The sequence below is a fragment of the Erythrolamprus reginae genome, chromosome 13 (assembly GCF_031021105.1).
Source record: "Erythrolamprus reginae isolate rEryReg1 chromosome 13, rEryReg1.hap1, whole genome shotgun sequence".
Lineage (NCBI taxonomy): Eukaryota > Metazoa > Chordata > Lepidosauria > Squamata > Dipsadidae > Erythrolamprus > Erythrolamprus reginae.
In genome coordinates, this window is record NC_091962.1 from 15,935,618 (window position 1) to 15,962,630 (window position 27,013).

General features: G+C 46.8%; 1 protein-coding gene across 4 annotated transcripts; it reads left to right on the forward strand.

Moving 5' to 3' along the window:
• On the forward strand, positions 1–25,215 carry LOC139175166 (threonine--tRNA ligase 1, cytoplasmic-like). Of its 4 annotated transcripts, none has more exons than XM_070766074.1 (18): positions 1–233; positions 1,446–1,627; positions 2,031–2,154; positions 2,349–2,473; positions 3,509–3,626; positions 10,022–10,086; positions 10,489–10,567; positions 12,082–12,228; positions 12,547–12,645; positions 13,537–13,703; positions 13,820–13,982; positions 17,071–17,208; positions 17,525–17,602; positions 20,964–21,064; positions 22,396–22,500; positions 22,681–22,753; positions 22,995–23,109; positions 23,427–25,215. In XM_070766074.1, exons 1-18 carry the CDS (start codon positions 168–170, stop codon positions 23,573–23,575), a joined length of 2,094 nt encoding a protein of 697 aa, XP_070622175.1. In that variant the 5' UTR covers positions 1–167; the 3' UTR covers positions 23,576–25,215. The 4 variants fall into 4 exon arrangements, 2 of the variants coding, with proteins under 2 accessions (XP_070622175.1, XP_070622176.1); XM_070766075.1 differs by having other exon boundaries at positions 86–233; positions 22,399–22,500; XR_011560486.1 differs by lacking the exon at positions 22,681–22,753 and having other exon boundaries at positions 81–233; positions 22,399–22,500.
• Positions 25,216–27,013: the final 1,798 nt, after the last annotated feature.

Consider the following 27,013-nt stretch of genomic DNA (forward strand, 5'->3'; position numbering starts at 1 on the left):
CGCGCGAGCCTATTGGCCGGCCGCGCGACCAATCCGCGCTCTCCTTCCTCTTCTGCGGAGGCCGGAGCCACGCCCACGCTGGGGCTGCCTGGCTTCGCGTGTCCGGGTCGCCCCGGGGAAGGAGGCGCGCGTGTTTCGTGCACGTGGGAACGCGGGTTTCCCGAGAGATGCGGTTCCTTCGCGCCTGGAAGAGGATTTGGGCGAGGAGGGGCGGCCCCCGCCGAGAATACACGGTCTGCTGCCTATTTATTTATTTACATATAAATAAACGTTTATTATTCTCGGGGGTCGCTGCATTTCGGGGTGGCTCTTGTGCCTTTGGGGAGTTCAAGGGGGGGTCTCGGGCCGCTCCCCACGACCTGCTTTTTTTTTTTTTAGGCAGTAACAAGCAGGCATTCAACCAGGAAGGCTGGACCTGCAGGTTTTTGAGTGCTGCTCTTGGCTTGTGCATGCATGCAGGTTCAGGGCCAGATTTTAGGAGAGAGGGCTGGCAGTCGGCCATTTAAACTTCTTTTTTTTTAATGATAATAATAATAATAATCTTTATTAATTTTCTACCTATAAAAAACAATCCCAACAAACAAAACATACAAAGAAAGGAAAATGAAAGTGGACAGACAAATCTTTCAGTTTCATATATGTTCGATATATCATCAATATTTTCTTCCACTGCATACATGTATTTATTTGTAATAGAAAAGACAAAATGTGTCAACCACATTGTTGACTATCACAATATGGTTGATACAAACATTAAGCATTTGTATCTAGTGTGTGGAATTGTGTGTTTGTTTTCTTTAGTTCTTTAGTTTGTATTCGTTTTGGATATTTCTGAGAAAGGTACTGATTCGTTTTTGGGGGTTTTATGCTCCGTCGATTTATGGTGCAGTGTTTCTATATTTTCATTTTATTTGGGTAGGGAAGGAAGGGAGGTGTAGGTTTCCTTTTCCTCTAGGTTTTTAATTGCATTTCTTCTGTTTGAGCCATTTGTACCAATTTTTCCATATTTTGTATAAATCGAATTTATCTTTTTCCCGTGATTCCAAAGTCATTTTGGTCCTTTCCGCAGACTCAAGGACCTTAATTATGAAGCTTAAAGTTGTGGGGGCTGTTTCTTCTTTTCCAATTTTGCGCATATAGCCATCTTGCCGCCGTTATAATATGGAGGGTTTCAGTATTTGTCTTCATTTTTAAATTTCTGCCTTGCAATAAACAAGAAGGAAACGTTCAGGTTGGTCTGTGCCACAATTTGCTCTAAGTAGCTTTTGATTCTGCGCCACAAATTTTTAGCGACTGGGCAAGTCCACCATAAGTGGTAGTAGGTCCCTGTTTCCCTTTAAACCTCTTATCCCTATTTTGTGCCTGACTGGCCTCTATGTATTAGGAGCCTCAAGTCTTTGTGTGTTTCCCACGCAGGATTAGAACTCTGCTCTCTCCCTCCCCAGGCAGCATCTCTTCCCGCCCAAGTGGCAGAGCGCCTGGCGTTATTCCAGAGGCTGAAGGTTGCCGCAGACGAGCGCCAAGCCCTCCGGGAGAAGCGTCCGATCCTGGTTTCCTTGCCAGATGGCCGAAGCATCGAGTGCGAATCCTGGACCGTCACCCCTTATCAGCTGGCCTCGCAGATCAGGTGACTCTCGAGCACCCAGGCGGCTCTTTGCAAAACGTTCATTTCTTTCTTTATTGTGTTTATAGGCCGCTCGCGCCAAACGGACTCTGAGCGGCTCACAAACGGAATAAATACAACAACAATAAAAACAGTTAAAATCTAATCGTAAAAATCAATAATAACAATAATATAAACTTACAATCAGCCTAATTCCAGGCCTGCCGGAAAAAACAGATCTTAACAGCTTTCTGGGTGGAGATAGTGCGGATTTCTGGAGGCAGTTGGTTGCAAAGGGTCGGAGCCACCACAGAGAAGGCTCTTCCCCGAGGTCCCGCCAGCCGACATCGTTTGGCAAATGCTTTTTTCTTTTTTTTTTAAACTAGTCATTGATCAAAGTGACTCCAATCTCTCCTTTGTCCCCCAGCCAGAATCTGGCCAAGGCTGCGGTAACGGCACGGGTGAACGGAAGCCTCTATGACTTGGATCGCCCTCTGGAAGCGGATGCCACTGTGGAATTTGTGGGGTTCGATTCTCAGGCCGGACAAGAGGTGAGGAGCGAGGAAGGGGCGGGTGGGGGGACTTCGGTTGGCAGTGCTTCCATCTGCCAAGGGCACCGTTCCCCCCCCCCCCTGAGAAGCTGAGCCCAGAAGGGGCACGGTTGTTGGATGTTGGGGGGGGGGTCTTTTGTCCCATTATCCTTGGCGAGGAATAACTCCAAGCCTCTCCCTGAATTGCTCCCCAGCTCTTCTGGCATTCCAGCGCCCACCTCCTGGGCGAGGCGGCTGAGCGCTTCTACGGGGCCCTGTTGTGCCATGGGCCCAGCACCGACCAGGGCTTCTTCTACGACCTGCATTTGGATGAGGAGCGGTAGGTGTTTGGCAGGACATGAATGGCCCCCAGGGGAGGTGGGGTGGCGCCCCCTTGCCTGCCTTCATTCGAGGAGATGTCTGGGCTGTAATTTCTGCACTGAGCAGGGGTTGATTTGGACGACCTCGGGGGTGGGGGTGGGGGGTGTCCCTTCTGGCTACAGGGTTCTGTAAAAGGAGTGGACATTGCGTAATTTCCATGCTCCTTTGCACAACTTTTACACAACTTCAGGATGATGAACACAGTGGGTTTTCTGGGTTTGCACTGCACACCAAGACAACTAGACACAAGTTTTTTCCCGAACGCCAAAGAAATAATCCCCTCAACACTGTCAAACTATTCACCAAGTCTGCCCTAAGATTACTCCTAGTTTTTTCTCATCGTTCCTATCACCCATTTCCTCCCACTCAGGACTGTATGGCTGTCACTTGTTGCTTGTATTCCTTAAGATTTTTATTAATATTGACTGTTTCTTCGTTGCTTATTTGACCTGTATGATAATCATTAAGTGTTGTACCACATGATTCTTGACAAATGTCTCTACAAATGTCCACTGAGAGCATCTGCACCAAAGACAAATTCCTTCTGTGTCCAATCACACGTGGCACATAAATAATTCTATTCTCTTCCATTCTATTCTATACAAATGTCTCTTTTCTTTTGTGTACACTGAGAGCATCTGCACCAAAGGCAAATTCCTTCTGTGTCCAATCACACGTGGCACATAAAGAATTCTATTCTCTTCCATTCCCGTCAATAAAGGAGCCTGTCGTGCTTTTAATGCCCACTAGGTGTCCTCGCAGGCTGTGCTATCAGGTGGCTGTGATCTGTCGCTTGATTGGCTGGTGATTGGGTGGAAGGGCCCAGCAGGTGGCAGCATTGGCTGAGCTGGCTGGGATGGGAGACCACCAGGAGATCCCCGAGTGATAGGCCAGCTTAAAAAGCCGCCCAAAGACTCTGGCAAAGAGAAGGAGGAGGAAACTCTTCCCCGGGTGGCCCAATTTCCCACAATGCCCCATTTTATTACCCACCCAGGAAGGTGTCCAGCAAAGACCTCCCGGCCCTGGAGGAGCTGTGCAACGCGACCATCGCAGCCGAGGTCCCTTTTGAACGGCTGGAGGTTTCCCGAGAGGATCTGCTGGAGCTCTTCAAGGTAGGATCCCTTCGATCCGGGGTGCCTGATGGGAGTTGTAGTCCATCCCCCTCAGAGGCAGCTCCAGGTGGGGGCAGGAAAGGCAGCCTTGGGTCCCCTTTGGACGGACATTGGCAGAGGTCAAGTTCAGTGTGGTTGTTTTTTTAATCCAACATGGAAGTTAATGCACTTGGGGAAAAGGAATCCTCAATCTATCAGATTGGCAGTTCAGTGTTGGCAAATACTTCAAAAGAAAAGGATTTAGGGGTAGTGATTTCTGACCGTCTCCAAATGGGTGAACAGTGCGGTCAGGCGGTAGGGAAAGCAAGTAGGATGCTTGGCTGCATAGCTAGAGGTATCACAAGCAGGAAGAGGGAGATTGTGATCCCACTATATAGAATGCTGGTGAGACCCCATTTGGAATAATACTGTGTCCAGTTCTGGAGACCTCACCTACAAAGAGATATTGACAAAACTGAACGGGCTCAAAGACGGGCTACAAGAATGGTGGAAGGTCTTAAGTATAAAACGTATCAGGAAAGACTTCATGGACTCCATCTGTCTAGTCTGGAGGACAGAAGGGAAAGGGGGGACATGATCGAAACATTTAAATGTGTTAAATAAGGTTCAGGAGGGAAGTGTTTCTAATAGGAAAGTGAACACAAGAACAAGGGGACACAATCTGAGGTTAGTTGGGCGAAAGATCAGAAGCAATGTGAGAAAATATTATTTCACTGAAAGAGTAGTAGATGCTTGGAACAAACTTCCAGCAGACGTGGCTGGTAAATCCACAGTCACTGAATTTAAACCTGCCTGGGATAAAGATAGATTCACCCTGAGATAAAATACAGGAAACATTATAAGGGCAGACTAGATGGACCAGGAGGTCTCTTTCTGCTGTCCATCTTCTATGTTTCCATGTTTCTACTTCTGCTCATTTTTTTGAGGGGGTGGGGGCTTCAGAAGGTGGCATTCGTTTTTGGAGCTCTCCTCTGCTTTAACGGACAGACTTCAAAGCCCTTGACGGTCCCACTGCCAGCGGCCGCTGCTTCCCCAGTGGAATTTCCCAGCCCGAGTTTTAATCCCGCAAATTAACCCGTCTGGGGAGACGAACCGGTTGCTCAAAGCTTTCGCGGCTGACACATATATTTATTTATTATTTTTTGGAAACGGGAACACAGCCACAGGATGTGAGGTCTGCGGGAGCAGCTTCCTCCCGCGGTTCTTAGTCACGGTGTCTTAAGCGGAGCCTCTGTGGTCGGGAGCAGTCTACCTCTAAATGCCGGTTGCCGCAGAGCCCTGACAAGCTGTTTGGGGAAACAGGGAAGTCGAGCGGAAAAAAAGGGCCGACAATGAGGACTAGCGGCATTGTTTATCCCCAAAACAAGTGTGCGGTTGCCATGAGTAACTCAGAGATGAGCCAGCATTTTTCAGGGGCCGATTCAGACTTTTGCAATTTTTATTTACTTGTTTTGCTTTTAACTGATCGTCCTTGACGCCTCCATCCACAACTCGTGATGACCGACAGTAATCAAAATAGCTGCCGACTTGTCCCAGCGAGAAGGTGAACCTGTAATTTAGGCTCAATCAAAAACAACACGGCTTAATTATAACCTACTTTTGGCAGCTGGAATGACCTAATTTTGAAAAAGTTTGTGTGAATCCCGATGTCTTTCCCCGCACAAGAGCAATCGGGAAGGATCAGGCCTCCCGTCTAGTGGCAGGGAGTTCCAAACCTTTAGAAATCTTTCGTGAGAGTTTGAAGTGGAAGGAGGTGGCTGACTCCGGTTTATTTATTTATTTTAATTATCTTTATTGAATGTATACGTTAAAAAGACACAAACAAAGATACATATAACACATGTCCAAAACAACATTCAAATACATTCAAAAACAACATATATAACATTTTACATGTGTACATAGTTATGGTTTGTAGTTTGTTTTCCTGTCAGTAAGGCCGAGAGGATTTCTGCTCAACTCTTCATAAAATGAATCACTGTATTTATCAGAGCATAAGACCCACCTGAGTTTTGGGGGAGGAAAATAGGGGAAAATAATCTGCTTACCAGGTTTTCATCCTTAGTCTGGTCAGTTTCAGCACATTGTTTTATCCCCCGGTTAGGGCTTTAAAAAAACTTTATTCGGAGAGAGTAACAATGAAAGAGCCTGCAAGGTAAGAGCTGGGAACATTGTTAGTACCTGGTTAGGGCTGAAAAGAAACTTACTCAGAGCAAATAGAGTAATGAAAAAAACCCTGGAAAGACTTAGGGCTTGGAAAACATTCTTTGCAGAGAGTAACAATGAAAGAGCCTGCAAGGTAAGAGCTGGGAACATTGTTAGTACCTGGTTAGGGCTGGAAAGAAACTTACTCAGAGCAAATAGAGTAATGAAAAAAACCCTGGAAAGACTTAGGGCTTGGAAAACATTCTTTGCAGAGAGTAACAATGAAAGAGCCTGCAAGGTAAGAGCTGGGAACATTGTTAGCACCTGGTTAGGGCTGGAAAGAAACTTACTCAGAGCAAATAGAGTAATGAAAAAAACCATGCAAAGACTCAGGGCTTGGAAAACATTCTTTGCAGAGAGTAACAATGAAAGAGCCTGCAAGGTAAGAGCTGGAACATTGTTAGTACCTGGTTAGGGCTGGAAAGAAACTTGCTCGGAGCAAGTTAGAGCAATGAAAAAAACCATGCAATGACTCAGGGCTTGGAAAACATTATTTGCAGAGAGTAACAATGAAAGAGCCTGCAAGGTAAGAGCTGGGAACATTGTTAGTACCTGGTTAGGGCTGGAAAGAAACTTACTCAGAGCAAATAGAGTAATGAAAAAAACCACGCAAAGACTCAGGGCTTGGAAAACATTCTTTGCAGAGAGTAACAATGAAAGAGCCTGCAAGGTAAGAGCTGGGAACATTGTTAGTACCTGGTTAGGGCTGGAAAGAAACTTACTCAGAGCAAGTTAGAGTAATGAAAAAAACCCTGGAAAGACTCAGGGCTTGGAAAACATTCTTTGCAGAGAGTAACAATGAAAGAGCCTGCAAGGTAAGAGCTGGGAACATTGTTAGTACCTGGTTAGGGCTGGAAAGAAACTTACTCAGAGCAAGTTAGAGTAATGAAAAAACCCTGGAAAGACTCAGGGCTTGGAAAACATTCTTTGCAGAGAGTAACAATGAAAGAGCCTGCAAGGTAAGAGCTGGGAACATTGTTAGTACCTGGTTAGGGCTGGAAAGAAAGTTACTCAGAGCAAGTTAGAGTAATGAAAAAAACCCTGGAAAGACTTAGGGCTTGGAAAACATTCTTTGCAGAGAGTAACAATGAAAGAGCCTGCAAGGTAAGAGCTGGGAACATTGTTAGTACCTGGTTAGGGCTGGAAAGAAACTTACTCAGAGCAAGTTAGAGTAATGAAAAAAACCCTGGAAAGACTTAGGGCTTGGAAAACATTCTTTGCAGAGAGTAACAATGAAAGAGCCTGCAAGGTAAGAGCTGGGAACATTGTTAGTACCTGGTTAGGGCTGGAAAGAAACTTACTCAGAGCAAGTTAGAGTAATGAAAAAAACCCTGGAAAGACTTAGGGCTTGGAAAACATTATTTGCAGAGAGTAACAATGAAAGAGCCTGCAAGGTAAGAGCTGGGAACATTGTTAGCACCTGGTTAGGGCTGGAAAGAAACTTACTCAGAGCAAATAGAGTAATGAAAAAAACCATGCAAAGACTCAGGGCTTGGAAAACATTCTTTGCAGAGAGTAACAATGAAAGAGCCTGCAAGGTAAGAGCTGGGAACATTGTTAGTACCTGGTTAGGGCTGGAAAGAAACTTGCTCGGAGCAAGTTAGAACAATGAAAAAAACCATGCAAAGACTCAGGGCTTGGAAAACATTATTTGCAGAGAGTAACAATGAAAGAGCCTGCAAGGTAAGAGCTGGGAACATTGTTAGTACCTGGTTAGGGCTGGAAAGAAACTTACTCAGAGCAAATAGAGTAATGAAAAAAACCACGCAAAGACTCAGGGCTTGGAAAACATTCTTTGCAGAGAGTAACAATGAAAGAGCCTGCAAGGTAAGAGCTGGGAACATTGTTAGTACCTGGTTAGGGCTGGAAAGAAACTTACTCAGAGCAAGTTAGAGTAATGAAAAAAACCCTGGAAAGACTCAGGGCTTGGAAAACATTCTTTGCAGAGAGTAACAATGAAAGAGCCTGCAAGGTAAGAGCTGGGAACATTGTTAGTACCTGGTTAGGGCTGGAAAGAAACTTACTCAGAGCAAGTTAGAGTAATGAAAAAACCCTGGAAAGACTCAGGGCTTGGAAAACATTCTTTGCAGAGAGTAACAATGAAAGAGCCTGCAAGGTAAGAGCTGGGAACATTGTTAGTACCTGGTTAGGGCTGGAAAGAAAGTTACTCAGAGCAAGTTAGAGTAATGAAAAAAACCCTGGAAAGACTTAGGGCTTGGAAAACATTCTTTGCAGAGAGTAACAATGAAAGAGCCTGCAAGGTAAGAGCTGGGAACATTGTTAGTACCTGGTTAGGGCTGGAAAGAAACTTACTCAGAGCAAGTTAGAGTAATGAAAAAAACCCTGGAAAGACTTAGGGCTTGGAAAACATTCTTTGCAGAGAGTAACAATGAAAGAGCCTGCAAGGTAAGAGCTGGGAACATTGTTAGTACCTGGTTAGGGCTGGAAAGAAACTTACTCAGAGCAAGTTAGAGTAATGAAAAAAACCCTGGAAAGACTTAGGGCTTGGAAAACATTATTTGCAGAGAGTAACAATGAAAGAGCCTGCAAGGTAAGAGCTGGGAACATTGTTAGCACCTGGTTAGGGCTGGAAAGAAACTTACTCAGAGCAAATAGAGTAATGAAAAAAACCATGCAAAGACTCAGGGCTTGGAAAACATTCTTTGCAGAGAGTAACAATGAAAGAGCCTGCAAGGTAAGAGCTGGGAACATTGTTAGTACCTGGTTAGGGCTGGAAAGAAACTTGCTCGGAGCAAGTTAGAACAATGAAAAAAACCATGCAAAGACTCAGGGCTTGGAAAACATTATTTGCAGAGAGTAACAATGAAAGAGCCTGCAAGGTAAGAGCTGGGAACATTGTTAGTACCTGGTTAGGGCTGGAAAGAAACTTACTCAGAGCAAATAGAGTAATGAAAAAAACCACGCAAAGACTCAGGGCTTGGAAAACATTCTTTGCAGAGAGTAACAATGAAAGAGCCTGCAAGGTAAGAGCTGGGAACATTGTTAGTACCTGGTTAGGGCTGGAAAGAAACTTACTCAGAGCAAGTTAGAGTAATGAAAAAAACCCTGGAAAGACTTAGGGCTTGGAAAACATTCTTTGCAGAGAGTAACAATGAAAGAGCCTGCAAGGTAAGAGCTGGGAACATTGTTAGTACCTGGTTAGGGCTGGAAAGAAACTTACTCAGAGCAAGTTAGAGTAATGAAAAAACCATGGAAAGACTCAGGGCTTGGAAAACATTCTTTGCAGAGAGTAACAATGAAAGAGCCTGCAAGGTAAGAGCTGGGAACATTGTTAGTACCTGTTTAGGGCTGGAAAGAAACTTACTCAGAGCAAATAGAGTAATGAAAAAAACCCTGGAAAGACTCAGGGCTTGGAAAACATTCTTTGCAGAGAGTAACAATGAAAGAGCCTGCAAGGTAAGAGCTGGGAACATTGTTAGTACCTGGTTAGGGCTGGAAAGAAAGTTACTCAGAGCAAGTTAGAGTAATGAAAAAAACCCTGGAAAGACTTAGGGCTTGGAAAACATTCTTTGCAGAGAGTAACAATGAAAGAGCCTGCAAGGTAAGAGCTGGGAACATTGTTAGTACCTGGTTAGGGCTGGAAAGAAACTTACTCAGAGCAAGTTAGAGTAATGAAAAAAACCCTGGAAAGACTTAGGGCTTGGAAAACATTCTTTGCAGAGAGTAACAATGAAAGAGCCTGCAAGGTAAGAGCTGGGAACATTGTTAGTACCTGGTTAGGGCTGGAAAGAAACTTACTCAGAGCAAGTTAGAGTAATGAAAAAAACCCTGGAAAGACTTAGGGCTTGGAAAACATTCTTTGCAGAGAGTAACAATGAAAGAGCCTGCAAGGTAAGAGCTGGGAACATTGTTAGTACCTGGTTAGGGCTGGAAAGAAACTTACTCAGAGCAAGTTAGAGTAATGAAAAAAACCCTGGAAAGACTTAGGGCTTGGAAAACATTCTTTGCAGAGAGTAACAATGAAAGAGCCTGCAAGGTAAGAGCTGGGAAGATCGTAAGCAGCTAATTAGGGCTGGGGGACGCACCCCGATTATCGGCCTCTTTTAGGGAGGAGAAAAGGTGCGTCTCATGCTCTGAAAAATACGGTAATGGGGAGGGGCTGCAAACGTTCTCCCCAAATTCTGGGTCCTCCGGCAGCCTAGGTGAGGATCTGTTTCTCTTCCTTTCAGCACAACCGATTCAAACTGGACATCATCAGAAGGCAGGTGAAATCTCGGACTGCCACCGTGTACAGGTGAGGCAGGGCAGGCGGGGAGGGGTGGGGGTGGCTGCCCAGCGGCCCCCTCCCCAAACCTGCAGCCCCAGGGGGGTTTCTGGGGCCTCTCCAGTCCATGCTTGGCTTCCTTTCCGGATTGGCTCGCTTGCTGAAGTCACCTGCAGACCAGACCACGCGGCAACCTCGCTCTGGGTGGGTGCGCGACCGAAGGCGCACGCCGTAAACACCCCAGCATGCGCTTTAGGAAATGCTGCCACGTACTCATGAGGGCTAGAAGCCTGAGCAGGGAACGTGATTTACCCAGGCAGCCGCAGTTCTCGTGAATTTTGTAGCCGCTGTGTCTCTTGGCACAAACCCTGGAGGAGCTGAGCCCGCCTGCTTTGCGCGTGGCCTGACCCACTTCCTCTTTCCTGCCTGCAGATGTGGGACGTTGGTCGACCTCTGCCGGGGGCCGCACCTGCGACACAGCGGGGAGGTTCGGGCCCTGAAGCTCCTCAAGGTTTGTGCTTGAAGGGGGGGAGACCCCCCACTCCAAGACCGAAAGTATCCGAGTGGCTTCCCACCCTGTGCCAGGGGGCAGAGGGTTGAAATGTTCCAGGCCTTTCCAGGTGGCCAGGAGAATTTAATTGAAAAGTGTCGGGAAAGACCCCCAGGCATCCAGCCTTTTATTGTGAACAGCCCAAAGAGCTTCAGCTGTCAGCTGTCAATTCTTTAATAAATAAGAATACGTTTGGTTGCAAAGGTACATTTTGTGCAAATACATTTTGTCTCCAAGCACGTTCAGCTTAAGGTTTGTGGACTTCAGCTCCCAGAATTCCAGTAGTAGTAATAATAATAATAATAATAATAATAATAATAATAATTATTATTATTATTATTATTATTATTATTATTATAACAATAACAAAACAATAATAATAATAATAGGAGGAGGAGGAAAGTTGGATGGGACCTTGGAGGTCTTCTAGTCCAACCCCCTGCTTAGGCAGGAAACGCTCCACTACTTCAGACAGATGGTGATCCAACATCTGCTTGAAAACTTCCAGTGTTGGAGCACTCTGGAGGCCACTTCTGTTCCACTGGTCAACCATTCTGACTGTCAGGAAATTTCTCCCTAGTTCTAAGTTGCTTCTCTCCTTGTTTAGTTTCCACCCATCGCTTCTTGTTCTGCCCTCAGTTGCTTTGGAGAATAGCTTGACTCCCTCTTCTTTGGGGCAACCCCTGAGATACTGGAAGGTTGCTATCCTGTCTCCCCTGGTCCTTCTTTGCATTAAACTAGACATAAACCCAGTTCCTGCCACAATTCTTCATACGTTTCAGCCTCCATTTATCTCCTAATCCTCTTTTATTGCTCTTCTTTGCACTTTTTCTAGAGTCTCAACCTCCCTTTTGCATCGTGGCAACCAAAACTCAATGCATTATTCCAAGTGTGGCCTCACCAAGGCTTTATAAAACACATATAAATACAATAAATAAATAATAAATAAAGTGGCATTAACCCTTCGCGTGATCTCGATTCTCCCTCTGTTGATGCAGCCGAGAACTGTGTGGGCTTTTTTGGCAGCTGCTGCACACATCTGGCTCCTATTTAAATGGTTGTCCACTCGGACTCCAAGGTCCCTCTCACAGGTGCTACTGTTGAGCAATGTGCCACCTGTCCTGTACCTGTGCATTTTGCTTTTCTGGCCTAAATGTAGAACCTTATAGATGAATGACCTGGGAATTCTGGGAGTTGAAGTCCGGCAGTTTTACAATGGCCAAGTTTGGAGACCCTCAAAATGGGGTTATAAAGAGGCTGAATTTTCCCCCTTGGACCCTGCAAAGTGCGTAGCCTCTTATTTCGAGGGGTTTCCCTCGAAGCAGGATGATGGGAATTGTAGTCTCCAATTGAAGCTGGACCTTTCCCCATCTCCCCCTGGAGAATGAGGGGTAAATATGGGGCTAGCCGGACTGGCACAGCCTCCCAGGAGCTGCGCCCTCAAAGGTGCCAACCCCCCTCTTCTTCCTCCGCAGAACTCTGCCACCACCTGGCAAGGGGGCCACTCCGGAGAGCCCCTGCAACGCATTTATGGCATCGCCTTCCCCAGCGCCCAGCAGTTGGCTGCCTGGGAGCAGGCCCAGGAAGAGGCTGCCCAGCGGGACCACCGGCGCATCGGAAAGGTGGGTGCCCGTGATGGAGGCCTCGCCCCTCTTGCCCGCTCTCTCTCTCTGGGCCACCGATAAACTTTAGTACCTCTTGGTCCATCCGGGCTGGTTTTGCCCGGGATCACAAGTTCCACGCGGCTGAAACCTTGAGACAATGCCTCTTCCCGTTTTCAGGGCATCTTCAGGACTAGAAACTTGTGATGGCACCTTCAAATGAAAGTGGGGGGGGTTAGTCACTTTCCAGGCTTTGGAAATTTTTGAAATTTGGGAATTGGACTCTGCAGCAAGGATCCTCCCTGGACGACGTCTCCGTCTCTCTGATTTTCTCAACAGGACCAGGAGCTTTTCTTCTTCCACCCGTTGAGTCCCGGGAGCTGTTTCTTCCTCCCGAGAGGGACCCACATCTACACAACCCTCATGGGCTTCATCAAGGTCAGAGGAGCCGCAGCCTTTGGGCTTGCATGCCGCTGCCTAGTGCTGTGACAGCCCCCCTCCAAGCGGTTTATAGAATCAACATAACAATCCCCCAACAATCGGGGTCCTCATTTGACCACCTGGGAAGGACGGAAGGCTGAGTCCACCTTTAGGAAGGGAGGGAGGAAAGAGGGAACAGAATAGAATAGATTTTTTATTGGACAAGTGTGATTGGACACACAAGGGATTTGTCTTGGTGCAGATGCTCTCAGCGTATATAAAATAAAATACACATTTGTCAAGAATCAAGAGGTACAACACTTAATGATTGTCATAGGGGTCAAATAAGCAATGATGAAGCAATATTAATAAAAATCTTAGGATACAAGCAACAAGTGACAGTCATACAGTCAACATGGGAGGAAATGGGTGAAAGGAATGATGAGAAAAACTAGTAGAATAGAAGTGCAGATTTAGTAGAAAGTCTGACAGTGTTGAGGGAATTATTTGTTTAGTAGAGGGAAGGAAGGAAGATAGCAATAGACTTATATATCACTTCCTGGTGCTATTACAGCCCCCCTCTAAGCAGTTTCCAGAGAGTCAGCCTCTTGCCCCCAACCATCTGGGTCCTCACTTGACCCACCTGGGAAGGATGGACAGAAGGAAGGAGGGAGGGAGGGAGGAAAATAGCATTTACAGCCCCCTCTAAGCGGTTTAGAGAGTCAGCCTCTTGCCCCCAACCCTCTGGTCCTCATTTGACCCACTTTGGAAGACTGAATCAACCTTAAGCCAGTGGTGAGATTTGAACTGCCAAACCACGGCTAGCACGCGGGCTCTTGGAAACGGAGTGCGTTATTCACACACGCAGGCGGCATCGCTCACAACTGGGGGGGGGGGCTTTGTTTGCAGGGCGAGTACCTCAAGCGCGGCTTCTCCGAGGTGGTGACCCCCAACATTTTCAACGCGAAACTCTGGGAAACCTCCGGGCACTGGGAACACTACGGGGAGAACATGTTCACCTTCCCCGTGGAGGGCCAGACCTTCGCGCTCAAGCCCATGAATTGCCCCGGCCACTGGTGAGGAAGGGGGGGCAGGGGTGGGGGGACATCGGTGGGGCTTAAGATCCAGGCCCCCCACCCGCTCCTGGAATGGCATAAGAGGAGCTTCTGAGCCCCGTCCTGGTGTTTGACAGCCTCATGTTTGACCACCGGCCCCGGTCCTGGCGGGAACTCCCCCTGCGGCTGGCCGACTTCGGGGTCCTCCATCGCAACGAGGCCTCGGGGGCCCTGTCCGGTCTGACGAGGGTCCGGCGCTTCCAGCAGGACGACGCCCACATCTTCTGCTCCATGGATCAGGTGGGGGGATGACAGCCGGGCTGAACCGGGAGGGTTTTTCTCTTTTGGGGGGGTGTTCAATTTTTTTTCTTGTTTTTCTTGTTTTTAATTTAACCCTGCTGTTCTGTTCGGGTCGTATGTGACCCGAAACCAAGTTTGAGTCCCCTGTAAAACATTTTCCCTGCATATCTGAAACTTGAAATTTCATGACTTTTCATCATTTCATGGGTTCTCTCTATGAGAATTTTTTTGGGGGGGTGGGGGGCTTAGTTTTTGCTGGGCAAAAAAACTCCCTAATGTTATGTTCCCGGGTCTATTTGACCCGGACTGCAAATTGATCATTTTAGATACTTATATTTGGTCTTTTTGAAAGCTTTTCTCATCTGGAAACAAGTTTGAACATTTCTGCACACAATGGAATGAAAATTGAACTGAAAAAATTAATCCTTATTGGTTTATTTAGCACATAAAGGTGCCTCCCCCCCCGTTTTTGTGAAAGTTTTTTCAATTTATGGATAGTTTTGCTTGCAAAATGCATTCTATTTTACTGGAGTTGGTGTGGGATTGGTAGCTTGAACATTTCTGAATATAAGAAAAATATAAAGGAACTGAGAAAAATGATTCTTACTGTTTTTTTAACATCAGAAATAAGGCCTCCCCCCCCCCTTGGCTGCTTGCAACCATTTTCACTTTTTATTTTTTTATGCTCCAAATCCGAAATATTCTTTAAAATCTTAGGCATTCATTTACTCAATTTAACAATGCTGATCATAAAAAAAAAATTTGTGGGGGTGGGGAAAAAATTTTTTTCTTGGCAAAAAAAAAGTCACGTTTACTCTGTTCGGGTCATATAGACCCGGATCAAAATGATTTTTTTTAGGTACTTGAATTTGGTCTTTTTGAAAACTTTTTCCACTGGAAAACTAGTTTGAACATTTATGAACATAATGATATGAAAATTGAACTGGAAAAATTGAGACTTATATTTTTATTTTGATCAAAAAGCCCCTCCCCCCATCCTTTTTGAATTTCATGTCAATTTATATTTTTTAAGGCTACAAATCCTTAAGGAATTTCCCCCCAAAAGGTTTGATATACTAAATTGAACAATCCTGAACATAAGAAAAATATAAATGAACTGAAAAAAATGACTCTTATTGGTTTATTTTTGAATATAAGACCATATCATTTTAGACTCGAGTATAAGCCTACTCGAGTATAAGCCTATTTGAGTATAAGCCTGGGGGGCCATTTATGAGCAAAATAAACCAATAAGGATCATTTTTTTCAGTTCAATTTTCATATCATTATGTTCAGAAAGGTTCAAGCTACCAATCCCACACCAACTTTAGTAAAATAGAATGCATTTTGCAAGCAAAACTATCCATAAATTGAAAAAACTTTCACAAAAACGGGGGGGGAGGCACATTTATGTGCAAAATAAACCAATAAGGATTAACTTTTTCAGTTCAATTTTCATTCCATTGTGTGCAGAAATGTTCAAATTTGTTTCCAGGTGAAAAAAGCTTTCAAAAAGACCAAATATAAGTACCTAAAATGATCAATTTGCAGTCCGGGTCAAATAGACCCGGGAACATAACATTAGGGAGTTTTTTCGAACAGAACAGCAGGGTTAAATGTTTAAATTGTTTTTCACACCTTACAGAAATTCCAATTTGCATAAATTAAAATATAAGACGATACAATATCCAATGCCAAATTCTTAGTCAAATTAATCCAGTTTGTCTCATTATTTATCCAATTATTTCTGGTATATATCACAATTATTTCTGGTACATATGCTCCCTCCTTTCCAAGTGCTATCATCCAGATTTTAGATAACGTCCTTCACTTTCATTTATGTTTAAAGTATATTTATTAGATTTGTATGCTGCTCTGAGTCTTCGGAGACGGGCGGCATACAAATCTAATAAATGAATGAATGAATAAAGTGCTATTTGCTGTTTTTCCCAACTGTGCCATCGTGTTCCAGTCCCTTTCTAGCCTTCTTAGAAAACGCATTCCTACTTTCATTTAGAAAGAAAACCTTTTATAAGCTTCGCCTTTTTTTATCGATGTCAGACTTGCAAAAATAAACGTAATCCATAATTGGATAAACGCCAGTTTTATTTTGTTTTTAAAGATCTGGCAAAGCCTGCCAAATTGATTGAGTATGTTTTCTTTTTATCTTCCTCCCTTCTTTCTCGTGACATAAATGATGCATTTAAGTCCTTTCTCTGTGTGTGTGTGTGTGTGTGTTTTGCTTGTCTGTTTGATCTTTTTTATTTACATATGAACATAGAATTAGATCAGAAGAGCAAGGAATATACCAATATGAAAAAACCGCATAAAATTGTATATAAAATATAATAACCAAGGAAAGAGAGACTAAGATATCGCTCTACTTTCAGTATGTGCCATTGTTTGTTTTTATGAATTTTCAATAAAAGCTTTTAAAATTAATATATATACCACTGGTGCAGAGCTGAAGGGATTGGATACTGTAGCCTAGCCCTAGAAGATAATTCTCTGCCTTACAAGGCAAAGGTTGCAGGTTCAAGTCCCAGTGGGTATGGCTAGCTGATGATGCCAAAATAAGGCCGAAATAGATCTAGTCTCCCTTAATTTTCAAATTCAGCAATATATATATATATATAAACATGTGACACATACAGACAGAATTGGGCCGAGAGGCAAAAAAGGAACTGTGATGTTCCTTCAATACAGCAGGGTGATTCGACACAAAAAAATATGTAACCCTTCCCTGGTGCAGAGCTGAAGGGATTGGATACTATAGCCTAGCCCTAGAAGATAATTCTCTGCCTTACAAGGCAAAGGTTGCAGGTTCAAGTCCCAGTGAAGATATGGCTAGCTGATGAGGCCAAAATAAGGCCGAAATAGATCTATCCTAGTCTCCCTTAATTTTCAAATTCAGCAAAAAAGCATGTGACATATATATATGTGCTTGTGTGTGTGTTTGCTGAATTTGAAAATTAAGGGAGACTAGGATAGATAGATAGATAGATAGATAGATAGATAGATAGATAGATAGATAGATATTATATAGATATTATATATTATTATATCCTGCTCCTCTTCCCAACTAAAGCTGGGGGATGAGATCAGAGGTTGCCTGGACTTCCTGGAGGCCGTTTACTCCGTCTTTGGATTCAGTTTCCGCTTCTTCCTCTCCACCCGCCCGGAGCACTTCCTCGGAGAGGCCCCGCTTTGGGATCAGGCCGAGCAGGTAAGGATAATAACCCCAGAGCTGGAAGGGACCTTGGAGGTCTTCTAGTCCAGCCCCCTGCTTAGGCAGGAAACCCTACACTACCTCGGACAGATGGTTCTCCAACATCTGCTTTAAAACATTCAGTGTTGGGGCATTCACAACTTCTAGAGGCAGGCAGTTCCACAGATTAATTGTTCCGACCGTCAGGAAATTTCTCCTTAGTTCTAAGTTGCTTCTCTCCTTGTTCAGCTTGGGGAGGGGGATCAGGACAGGCTGCCTGCCAGGGGGGGGGCTTGAGGGAGCCCCCTAACGTCCCCCCCTTTTCCCTTCCCAGCTGTTGGAAAAAAGCCTGCGGGAGTTTGGCCAGCCGTGGGAACTGAACCCTGGGGACGGCGCCTTCTACGGGCCTAAGGTCAGTCGGGGTCGGTCGGGCAGTTAGACACAATCGGAAAATGGAAGGTTTCTCTTTAAATAACTTTAAATCACTTTAAATAGTAACAAAGAGTAAAGGGAAGGGGCTACTTAAAGGCTGTGTGAGTCAACAGATTAGGAATAACAACCCCAGAGTTGGAAGGGGCCTTGGAGGTCTTCTAGTCCAACCCCCTGCTTAGGCAGGAAGCCCTACACGGCTTCAGACAGGTGGTCATCCAACATCTGCTTGAAAATGTCCAGTGTTGGAGCATTCGCAACTTCTGGTGGCAGGTAGTTCCACCGATTAATTGTTCTAACTGCCGCGGAATTTCTCCTTCGTTCAAAGTTGCTTCTCTCCTTGTTTAGTTTCCACCCATTGCTTGTCCTTCTGCCCTCAGGAGCTTTGGAGAATTAGTGGGAGAATAAGATTGGTTGACTCTGGTTTTTCCCACTCTTCTCCTTCTTCTCAACTCTCGTTGTCCTTCCCTCCTTCCCTGCTGTTTCTTTTCCTTCCCTCTCTCTTGGTTTTACCTCTGCTCTTATTTCGCTATTCCGCTTATTTCTGACACGGCGTTGATTGCTTTGACTGTTTTCTTTCTTTGTTTTTATATGTAAATATCCAATAGAGGTACTTTTATAAAAGGAAATGGAGGGGTTCCCAGAGGTCATGTAGCCCAGACCCTGGTGGGGACGAGAGACTTTTGACCGGTGGTTTTCAGACACAGAGAAAGGATGAAGAAAGGACAGGCAAAAACACCCACATGTTTTGGGGGGTTACGAAACCCTAACCCCCTGGTCCATCTCGTCTGCCCTTAGACTATTTCCTCTATTTTATCTTTGGATGAATCTGTGTTTCTCCCAGGCAGGTTTACACTCAGTTCCTATAGATTGTTCCTTCCTTCTCTTTCTTTCTTTCTTTCTTTCTTTCTCTTTCTTTCTTTCCTTTCTCTTCCTCCCTTCTCCTTCCTTCTTTCTTTCTTTCCTTCCTTCCTCATCCCTTCTTTCCTTCTCTTTTTTCCCTTCCTCCCTTCTTTCCTAGAAAGACAGAAACCTAGAAGACTGACGGCAGAAAAAGACCTCCTGGTCCATCTAGTCTGCCCTTATACTATTTTCTGCATACTTTATCTTAGGATGGATCCATGTCTATCCCAGGCATGTTTACATTCAGTTCCTGTGGATTCTTCCTTCCTTCTTTCTCTTCCTTCCTTCTCTTTCTTTCCTTTCTTTCTCTTTCCTTCTTTCTTTCCTTTCTCTTCCTCCCTTCTCTTTCCTTCTTTCTTTCTTTCCTTCCTTCCTCATCCCTTCTTTCCTTCTCTTTTTTTCCTTCCTTCCTTCCTTCTTTCCTAGAAACCTAGAAACCTAGAAGATTGACGGCAGAAAAAGACCTCCTGGTCCATCTAGTCTGCCCTTATACTATTTTCTGCATACTTTATCTTAGGGACGAATCTATCTTTATCCCAGGCAGGCTTAAACTCAGTCACTGTGGATTTTACTGAAAGAGTAGCAGATCCTTGGAACAAACTTCCAGCAGACGTGGTTGGTAAATCCGGAGTAACTGAATTGAAACATGCCTGGGATAAACATAGATCCACCCTAAGATAAAATATACAGGAAATACAGTATAAGGGCAGGCGAGATGGACCAGGGGGTCTTTTCCTGCCGTCAGTCTTCTATGTCTCTCTGTTTCTATTTATCAACCACGTCTGCTGGAAGTTTCTTCCAAGCATCTCCTACTCTTTCAGTCAAATAATATTTTCTCATGTTGCTTCTGATCTTTCCCCCAACTAACTTCAGATTGTGTCCCCTTGTTCTTGTGTTCACTTTCCTATTAAAAACACTTCCCTCCTGGACCTTATTTAACCCTTTAACATATTTAAATGTTTCGATCGTGTCCCCCCTTTTCCTTCTGTCCTCCAGACTATACAGGTTGAGTTCATGGAGTCTTTCCTGATACGTTTCATGCTTAAGACCTTCCACCATTCTTGTAGCCCGTCTTTGGACCTGTTCAATTTTATCCATATCTTTTTGTAGGTGAGGTCTCCAGAACTGGACACAGTATTATTGCAAATGGGGTCTCACCAGCCCTCTATGCAGCGGTGTTGTATAAGACAGGGGGGGTCATGCTGGACGACGGGGGTTGGAGAGAGCCACTTCGGGCATGACTCACCGGTCAGGGCTGAACTGTTTATGTTTTGGGCGTGGTGTCCCCAGGCCTGCTCTGTGTTGTCCCCCCCCCCTGTGGGTTTATGGGTGACTCTGAGCCATTGGCAGCCTCGTAAACCTCTGAGTGTTGTCTCTGGCAGGCGGAAGGGCAGCGAGGGGAGGCCGCTGACCGCCCTGGCCCCCTCCCTCCGCTCTTGACCTCAGCCCTGCCTGCCTACTGAACGGGTCTCCTCCAGTTGCCCTCCTTGGGACTGCTGACCCCTGGGTGCCAACCCCATTGGGGCAACGTTTTGCAGAAGCTAGCCCACCCAGGTAGCCAAAGCAGCTGGTCAGCCGGCTCAGACCAGGATATCAGGGAGATAATGGAAGACACGCCCTGCAAGAGTTTCTTAGGGAAATGTTGGCTTCCTTCGTGGCAAAGCTGCACCGACTCTTTGCACTGTAGCAGTGGCTACACAAAGTCCTCACAATTCTCTCTCTGCTAATCTCAGTTATAATATTCAGCTACAATATATATATAGAGAGAGAATTTTTAAAAAAAATTCCAACAGAAAAAACATATATATATATATATATATATATATATATATATATATATATATATATATATAATATATTTTTTATTTTATATATATTTTTTCTGTTGGAAAAAATTTAAAAATTCAGCAAAAACATGTGATAGGTATGTGTGTGTATATGTATGTCACATGTTTTTGGTGAATTTGAAAATTAAGGGAGACTAGAATAGATCTATTTCGGCCTTATTCTGGCCTCATCAGCTAGCCATACCCTCACTGGGATTTGAACTTGCAGCCTTTGCTTTGTGTATGTATGTGTGTGTATAGATAGATGGATGGATGCTGAAGGGATTGGATACTGTAGCCTAGAGGTTCATTCTCTACTTTACAAGGCCAAGGTTGCAAGTTCAAATCCCAGTGAGGGTATGGCTAGCTGATGAGGCCAGAATAAGGCCGAAATAGATCTATCCTAGTCTCCCTTAATTTTCAAATTCAGCAAAAACATGTGACATCCAAACACACACATATATATCGGAGGAGGAGGGGGGGTTATAGGAGCAGAAGGGCCCGATCCTTTCCATGATTCTGGGGTCCTCTTCGTGTCCAGGTCGCTTTGGGGGGGGCTTCTTTGAGGGCAGAGGGTCCCATCTTGCCCTGCTGACGCTCTGTCCGTCTCTGCAGGTGGACATTCAGATCCAGGACGCTTTGGGCCGGTACCACCAGTGTGCCACCATTCAGCTGGACTTCCAGATGCCGCTTCGCTTCGACCTCTCCTTCAAGGGGTGAGGGACCCTCCCAGCAGCAGACCCCCCCTCTGTGCGCATGTTCCATGGCTATATTGGTATTATGAAAATCAATTCAAAATATTTTTATTATTATTTATTAGATTTGTATGCCGCCCTCTCTGAAGACTTTTAAAAAGAACCACTTGAAAAGTAATTGATACATTAATTAGCCGCCTTCTGAGTCCTTTGTGATTGGGCAGCATAGAAGTCGAATACATAAATAAATAAAATTAATTAATTAATAAAGCCATTCATAAAACCAGGCCTGTCTTTTGTGGGCGGAATCTGGGTGAGGAGTGACGCTTGGGCCATTTTTGCCAAATCCTTGGGGGCTTCCCCTTTTTTTAAGGAAAACAAACAAATGATGATCTAAGCATCAGCTCAGTCCGGCAGTGACATGACGCCTGGAGAGACTGACAGACGTCACAGCTTCCCGTTTCCCCTTCCCTTGGCTCAGCGGGGGCCCCCCGACACCCACCCACCCCCCAAAAGGGGAAGAGGAACCGCCAAGCAGGGGTGCTGGGGAGGGAAAGGCAGAGAGGGGGCTCTGGTGCCTCGGCCAGAAGCCCCCTCCCCACAAAGGAGGCACTTGGAGCTGCTTTTCCACAGCGCCCTTTCATTGACTTATTCATTAATACCTTTTATTAGAAAAATTAATTCATATGCCACATAGATAACAAATAAAAATACACGGGAAGCTTTGAAAAGTAGAGAGAAAACTTTCATTTCTCTTTTCTTGTGTATTTGTCCCTGATACAATTCTGCATTGTTTGTGAGTCTACGCAGAGGGGCAGCATACAAATATAATTAATAATAATAATAATAATAATAATAATAATAATAATAATATCGGTGTCATTCACGCTGTCCCAGTTTAACTCTATGTCTTACGTAAGTAGTGGTCGTTACTTCGTAATAAAAATATTTATTATATTATATTTAATATTTATTTAATATTTATTATAAATGACACTCATCCTAAAGCCAAGTCTTAAAATGTCCAGCATTTAATTAATTCTTATCTATCTATATTTTAGCATATCTGAAAAAAGTTTGGGGAGCAGACACCCACGTAGTTATTATTCCTCATTATGAATGGAAAGGGGACCTTTGCCTTTTGGCCTTCCAACTTCCTAGTCCTTATGAAGGTTTGTGTCATTCCGTTCAAGCCTGCATTGGGGGTGGGGGCAACTCTCACTATGCAGGCTTGAACGGAATGACACACACATAGAGAGGTCCCCCCCCAATTAAAAGACGAGGGGCTGCCCCCCCCCCCCCCCCCCAAAAAGACAAAGACTGCCAGCCCTGCCCTCTGTCTCCCCCTGCAGCAGGAACGACGGCGCCCCCGAGAGGCCGGTCATGATCCACCGGGCGGTGCTGGGCTCCGTGGAGAGGATGCTGGCGGTCTTGGCTGAGAATTACGGGGGCAAGTGGTGAGTGAGACCCCCCCCGCCTCCATTTCCACTGAGAGCCATAAAACGGGGTCTCCCCCCAAGGGGGCAGGAATTAAATTCTGCTTCCAGTTAGGGGGGGGGGGGGGCTGCTGGCTGCTGGGGGAGGGGGGGCTTTGGGGGTGTCCGGTCCAACCCCTCTGCTCTGTCCCCCCCCTCCAGGCCCTTCTGGCTCTCCCCCTACCAAATCATGGTGATTCCGGTGGGCCCCGACGCAGAGGAATACGCTGGAGAGGTGGGAGCGGAGCCCCCTCCCCACTGGGGGACTCGGGGGCAGGAATCCCAGGGAGGAAGGTGGAAAGGGGGCTGGGGGTGGGGGGAATGGACCCCCAATTTGGCAAGCAAGAAAATTAATGCAGGTGCCGAGAAAACCCCTCAGATTGGGGGAGTGGGCTTCAGCCACAGCCTCCCCCCCCTTGACTGCCATTGCTGGGGGGGGGTCCTGAACGGGCCTTGCTGGACTCTCTTGCGGGCAGGTCCAGCGGCTCTTCCACCAGGCCGGGTTCCAGGCAGACCTGGATGACGATTCGGGGGTGACCCTCAGCCGCAAAATCCGAAGGGCCCAGTTGGCCCAGTACAACTTCCAGTTCGGTGCGTGGGCCTTGGCTGGGGGAGGCTCTGCCCTGGGGGGGGGCATGTTACGAGGGGGGCGGTGGGGGAAACTGAGTCCAAAAAAAGGCCAGGAGGAGGAGGGCCACCAGGACTTGGGAAAGGACTACACCTCCCATGTGGCTGGGCCGATGGTTTGTGGGGTGACTTTGAGCCACAAGGGAAGCGGTGGGTGGTTTTGGGAGCTGTTGGGTGGCCGGTGCCAGGAATTAAGAACAGCCCTGAGGTGGGGCCTCTCGTGAGTGACGGTCAGCCTCTTCTCTTCCCCCCTCCCCCCCCCCCCCCCCCCCCCCGTGCAGTGGTCGGCCCGAAGGAGAAGGCCCACCGCACCGTGAACGTCCGCAGTCGAGACAACCACCGACACGGCGAGAGAAGTTTGCAAGCGGTTCAAGAGCGGCTGCGGGAACTCCAGGAGACGCGGGTCAGAAATGCCGAGGAGGTCTTTTGAGCCGCTTGCTCCCAAGGGCCTGGTCCTCATTGAGGAGCACGTGCTCTGAGGCCTCCACGCTTGCTCCCAAGGGCCTGGTCCTCACTGAGGAGCACGTGCTCTGAGGCCTCCCCGCTTGGTCCCAACAGCCTAGTCCTCACTGAGGAGCACGTGCTCTGAGGCCTCCACGCTTGGTCCCAACAGCCTAGTCCTCACTGAGGAGCACGTGCTCTGAGGCCTCCACGCTTGGTCCCAACAGCCTAGTCCTCACTGAGGAGCACGTGCTCTGAGGCCTCCACGCTTGGTCCCAAGGGCCTAGTCCTCACTGAGGAGCACGTGCTCTGAGGCCTCCACGCTTGGTCCCAAGGGCCTAGTCCTCACTGAGGAGCACGTGCTCTGAGGCCTCCACGCTTGGTCCCAAGGGCCTAGTCCTCACTGAGGAGCACGTGCTCTGAGGCCTCCACGCTTGGTCCCAAGGGCCTAGTCCTCACTGAGGAGCACGTGCTCTGAGGCCTCCACGCTTGGTCCCAACAGCCTAGTCCTCACTGAGGAGCACGTGCTCTGAGGCCTCCACACTTAGTTCCAAGGACCTAGTCCTCACTGAGGAGCACGTGCTCTGAGGCCTCCACGCTTGGTCCCAAGGGCCTAGTCCTCACTGAGGAGCACGTGCTCTGAGGCCTCCACGCTTGGTCCCAAGGGCCTAGTCCTCACTGAGGAGCACGTGCTCTGAGGCCTCCACGCTTGGTCCCAAGGGCCTAGTCCTCACTGAGGAGCACGTGCTCTGAGGCCTCCACGCTTGGTCCCAACAGCCTAGTCCTCACTGAGGAGCGTGTGCTCTGAGGCCTCCACACTTAGTTCCAAGGACCTAGTCCTCATTGAGGAGAGGTGTGAGGGCTGAGAAGGCCCCCTCCTCCTTCCCCATTGAGTGCTCTGGAGATGCCCCCCTCCCTCCCCATGGAGCACCTGGCCTTACCTGGGCTGATCGCTCACCTGTCTGACTCCGCCCCCTTTCCTGGACTATTTGCATTGGGGGGGGGCCCTACAAAACCCTCTCCTGCCCACTGAAGGTCAAGTGACAAGTTGGATTCCCTGGCCGGACCCCCTGGGGAGGCTCCGATGCCCCTGCTGATAAGGGCTGACCCCCCCTAGATGCCCCAGGAGTGACGGACAGGAAGCGATGGGCAGGGGGGTGTCCTTCCCCCAGGTGACTCAGAGACTGTCTCCCCCCCCTTGTCTTAAGAGCTGGGAACTGTCCCCATAAAACCAGGGGGGGCTGGGGAGGGGGGGCGTATTCTGTGAAAGGGAGCCTCCACCTCCCAGGGCAGTCTACCTCTGCTGCTTCCTGGAACAGGACGTCCCTCTGCTGACACTCCCAAAACCTCCTGGACTCGGTCTCAGGTGTGGCTGGCAGGGGGTGACGGACAGCTGCTCTGCTCCGGTGGGGGTGGATTGTTGTTGGAGTTGCAGCCCCCCCCTCAAGGATCCCCCCGCCAAGCCTTGTTCCCTGAAATAAACCTTCTACCTGCACCACTTTAATTCGCTTTCCTTTTAAAAAAAAAAAAAAGTCTTTAAGAATTATTTACATTAAGAGAAATACACAAATGCCTGAATACATATATATGCATTCAAATAAAATTCATTTTAATTAAAAAAAATAAAAATACACAAATACCTGTGTATTGTGTGTGTGTGTATATGTATATATATTCAAATAAAATTCATTTTTAATTTTTAAAAAAATGAAAAATACACAAATACCCCGAAACCGACAAGAACAAAAACCAAACACAACTTGTACAGACATATTTGTCATCACAGTTATATATCAAGTCTTCAAACACTCAACAGTTTACACATTTGCCAGCCGACCCGTTGCCATTATTGCTGCAGCTTTTTTATAAAATAAATGGTGTTTAATTCCATCAGCCTACAAGTTGTACATTGCTGTGCTATATATTGTTATCTATGCCTTAATCTTCACTCATTTCAGTCCTGTGGGCTAAACCTTCCTTAAAGGGGGGGGGGGGGATTGCTCAGGAGCCGGCTTGTGTTGGGGTGGGGGCATTGGGGGGTCCGTCTCCAGGTTGCAACGAATGCAGGGGGCTTTTCTCGGACCCCCAAAGAACCCCCCCCCCGGCCTTTGGGAGAGGGGCTGCCTGGGGTTCCCCAAGATGGGTGGGGGTGGGCAGGGGTCCATAAGCCCCCACCTGCCGCCCTCTTTCCCCCTCGGGCTCTTGGGTGCCAACGTGGCTCCGTCTTGTGGCTTTGCAGGGGGGGGGGGGGCGTCCCTGTCACTTGTTTCTCAAGGAGCTGACGTGTCTGTGCAATGTTTGTCTTTCATAACTGTCCCCCCCCCCCACACCCCCGGTTCCCCCCTCCCCCCCAGACTGTTTTCCCAAGGACTCATGTGAGCCGAAAGTGAGCGGGAGGCCCTGTTGCAATCCGGGGGGGGGGGGCTCACTGGTGGTGGTGGGGGGTCACAGGGATGGGCTGCCTTGCACAAGGGCCTCCTGACACCACCCACGCAAACCCCCCCCCACCTGCTCCCCTCTGAGGGGCCGGCTGCTAAAGAAAACAATGAGGACCAGACCCTTGAGAATGCCACCTCTTTGAGACAGCCCTCCATCCTTCCTTTTCCTTCCTTCTTTCTTTCTTCATTCATTCCTTTTCTTTACTTCTTTTTTACTTCTTTTCCTTCTTTCTTCCCTTCCTCCCCTCCCTTTCTTTTTTTCCTTCCTCCCTTCTTCCCTCCCTCCCTTCCTTTCTCTTTCTTTCCTATCTCTTTCTTTCTTTCCTTCTTTCCCTCCCTTCTTCCTTCTCCCTCTCTCTCTCCTTCCTTCTTTCTTTCTCTCTTTCTCCTCCCTTTTCTCTTTCTCTCCTTCCTTCATTCCTTCATTTCTTTCTCCTTCCTTCCTTCTTTCTCCTTTTTTCCTTTTCTCTCTCCTTTCTTTTTCTCTCTCTCCTCCCTTTTCTCTTTCTCTCCTTCCTTCATTCCTTCATTTCTTTCTCCTTCCTTCCTTCTTTCTCCTTTTTTCCTTCTCTCTCTCCTTTCTTTTTCTCTCCTCCCTTTTCTCTTTCTCTCCTTCCTTCATTCCTTCATTTCTTTCTCCTTCCTTCCTTCTTTCTCCTTTTTTCCTTCTCTCTCTCCTTTCTTTTTCTCTCTCTCCTCCCTTTTCTCTTTCTCTCCTTCCTTCATTTCTTTCTCCTTCCTTCTTTCTCCTTTTTTCCTTCTCTCTCTCCTTTCTTTTTCTCTCTCTCCTCCCTTTTCTCTTTCTCTCCTTCCTTCCTTCATTTCTTTCTCCTTCCTTCCTTCCTTCTCTCCTTTTTTCCTTCTCTCTCTCCTCCCTTCTTTCTTCCTCTCTCTCTCTCTCCTTCCTTCCTTCCATCCCAGGTGGGGGCCTCCATTGTCACGCCTGGCCTCTGCCGCACGTCCCGCCCGAGAAAGAATGACTCTTTGTT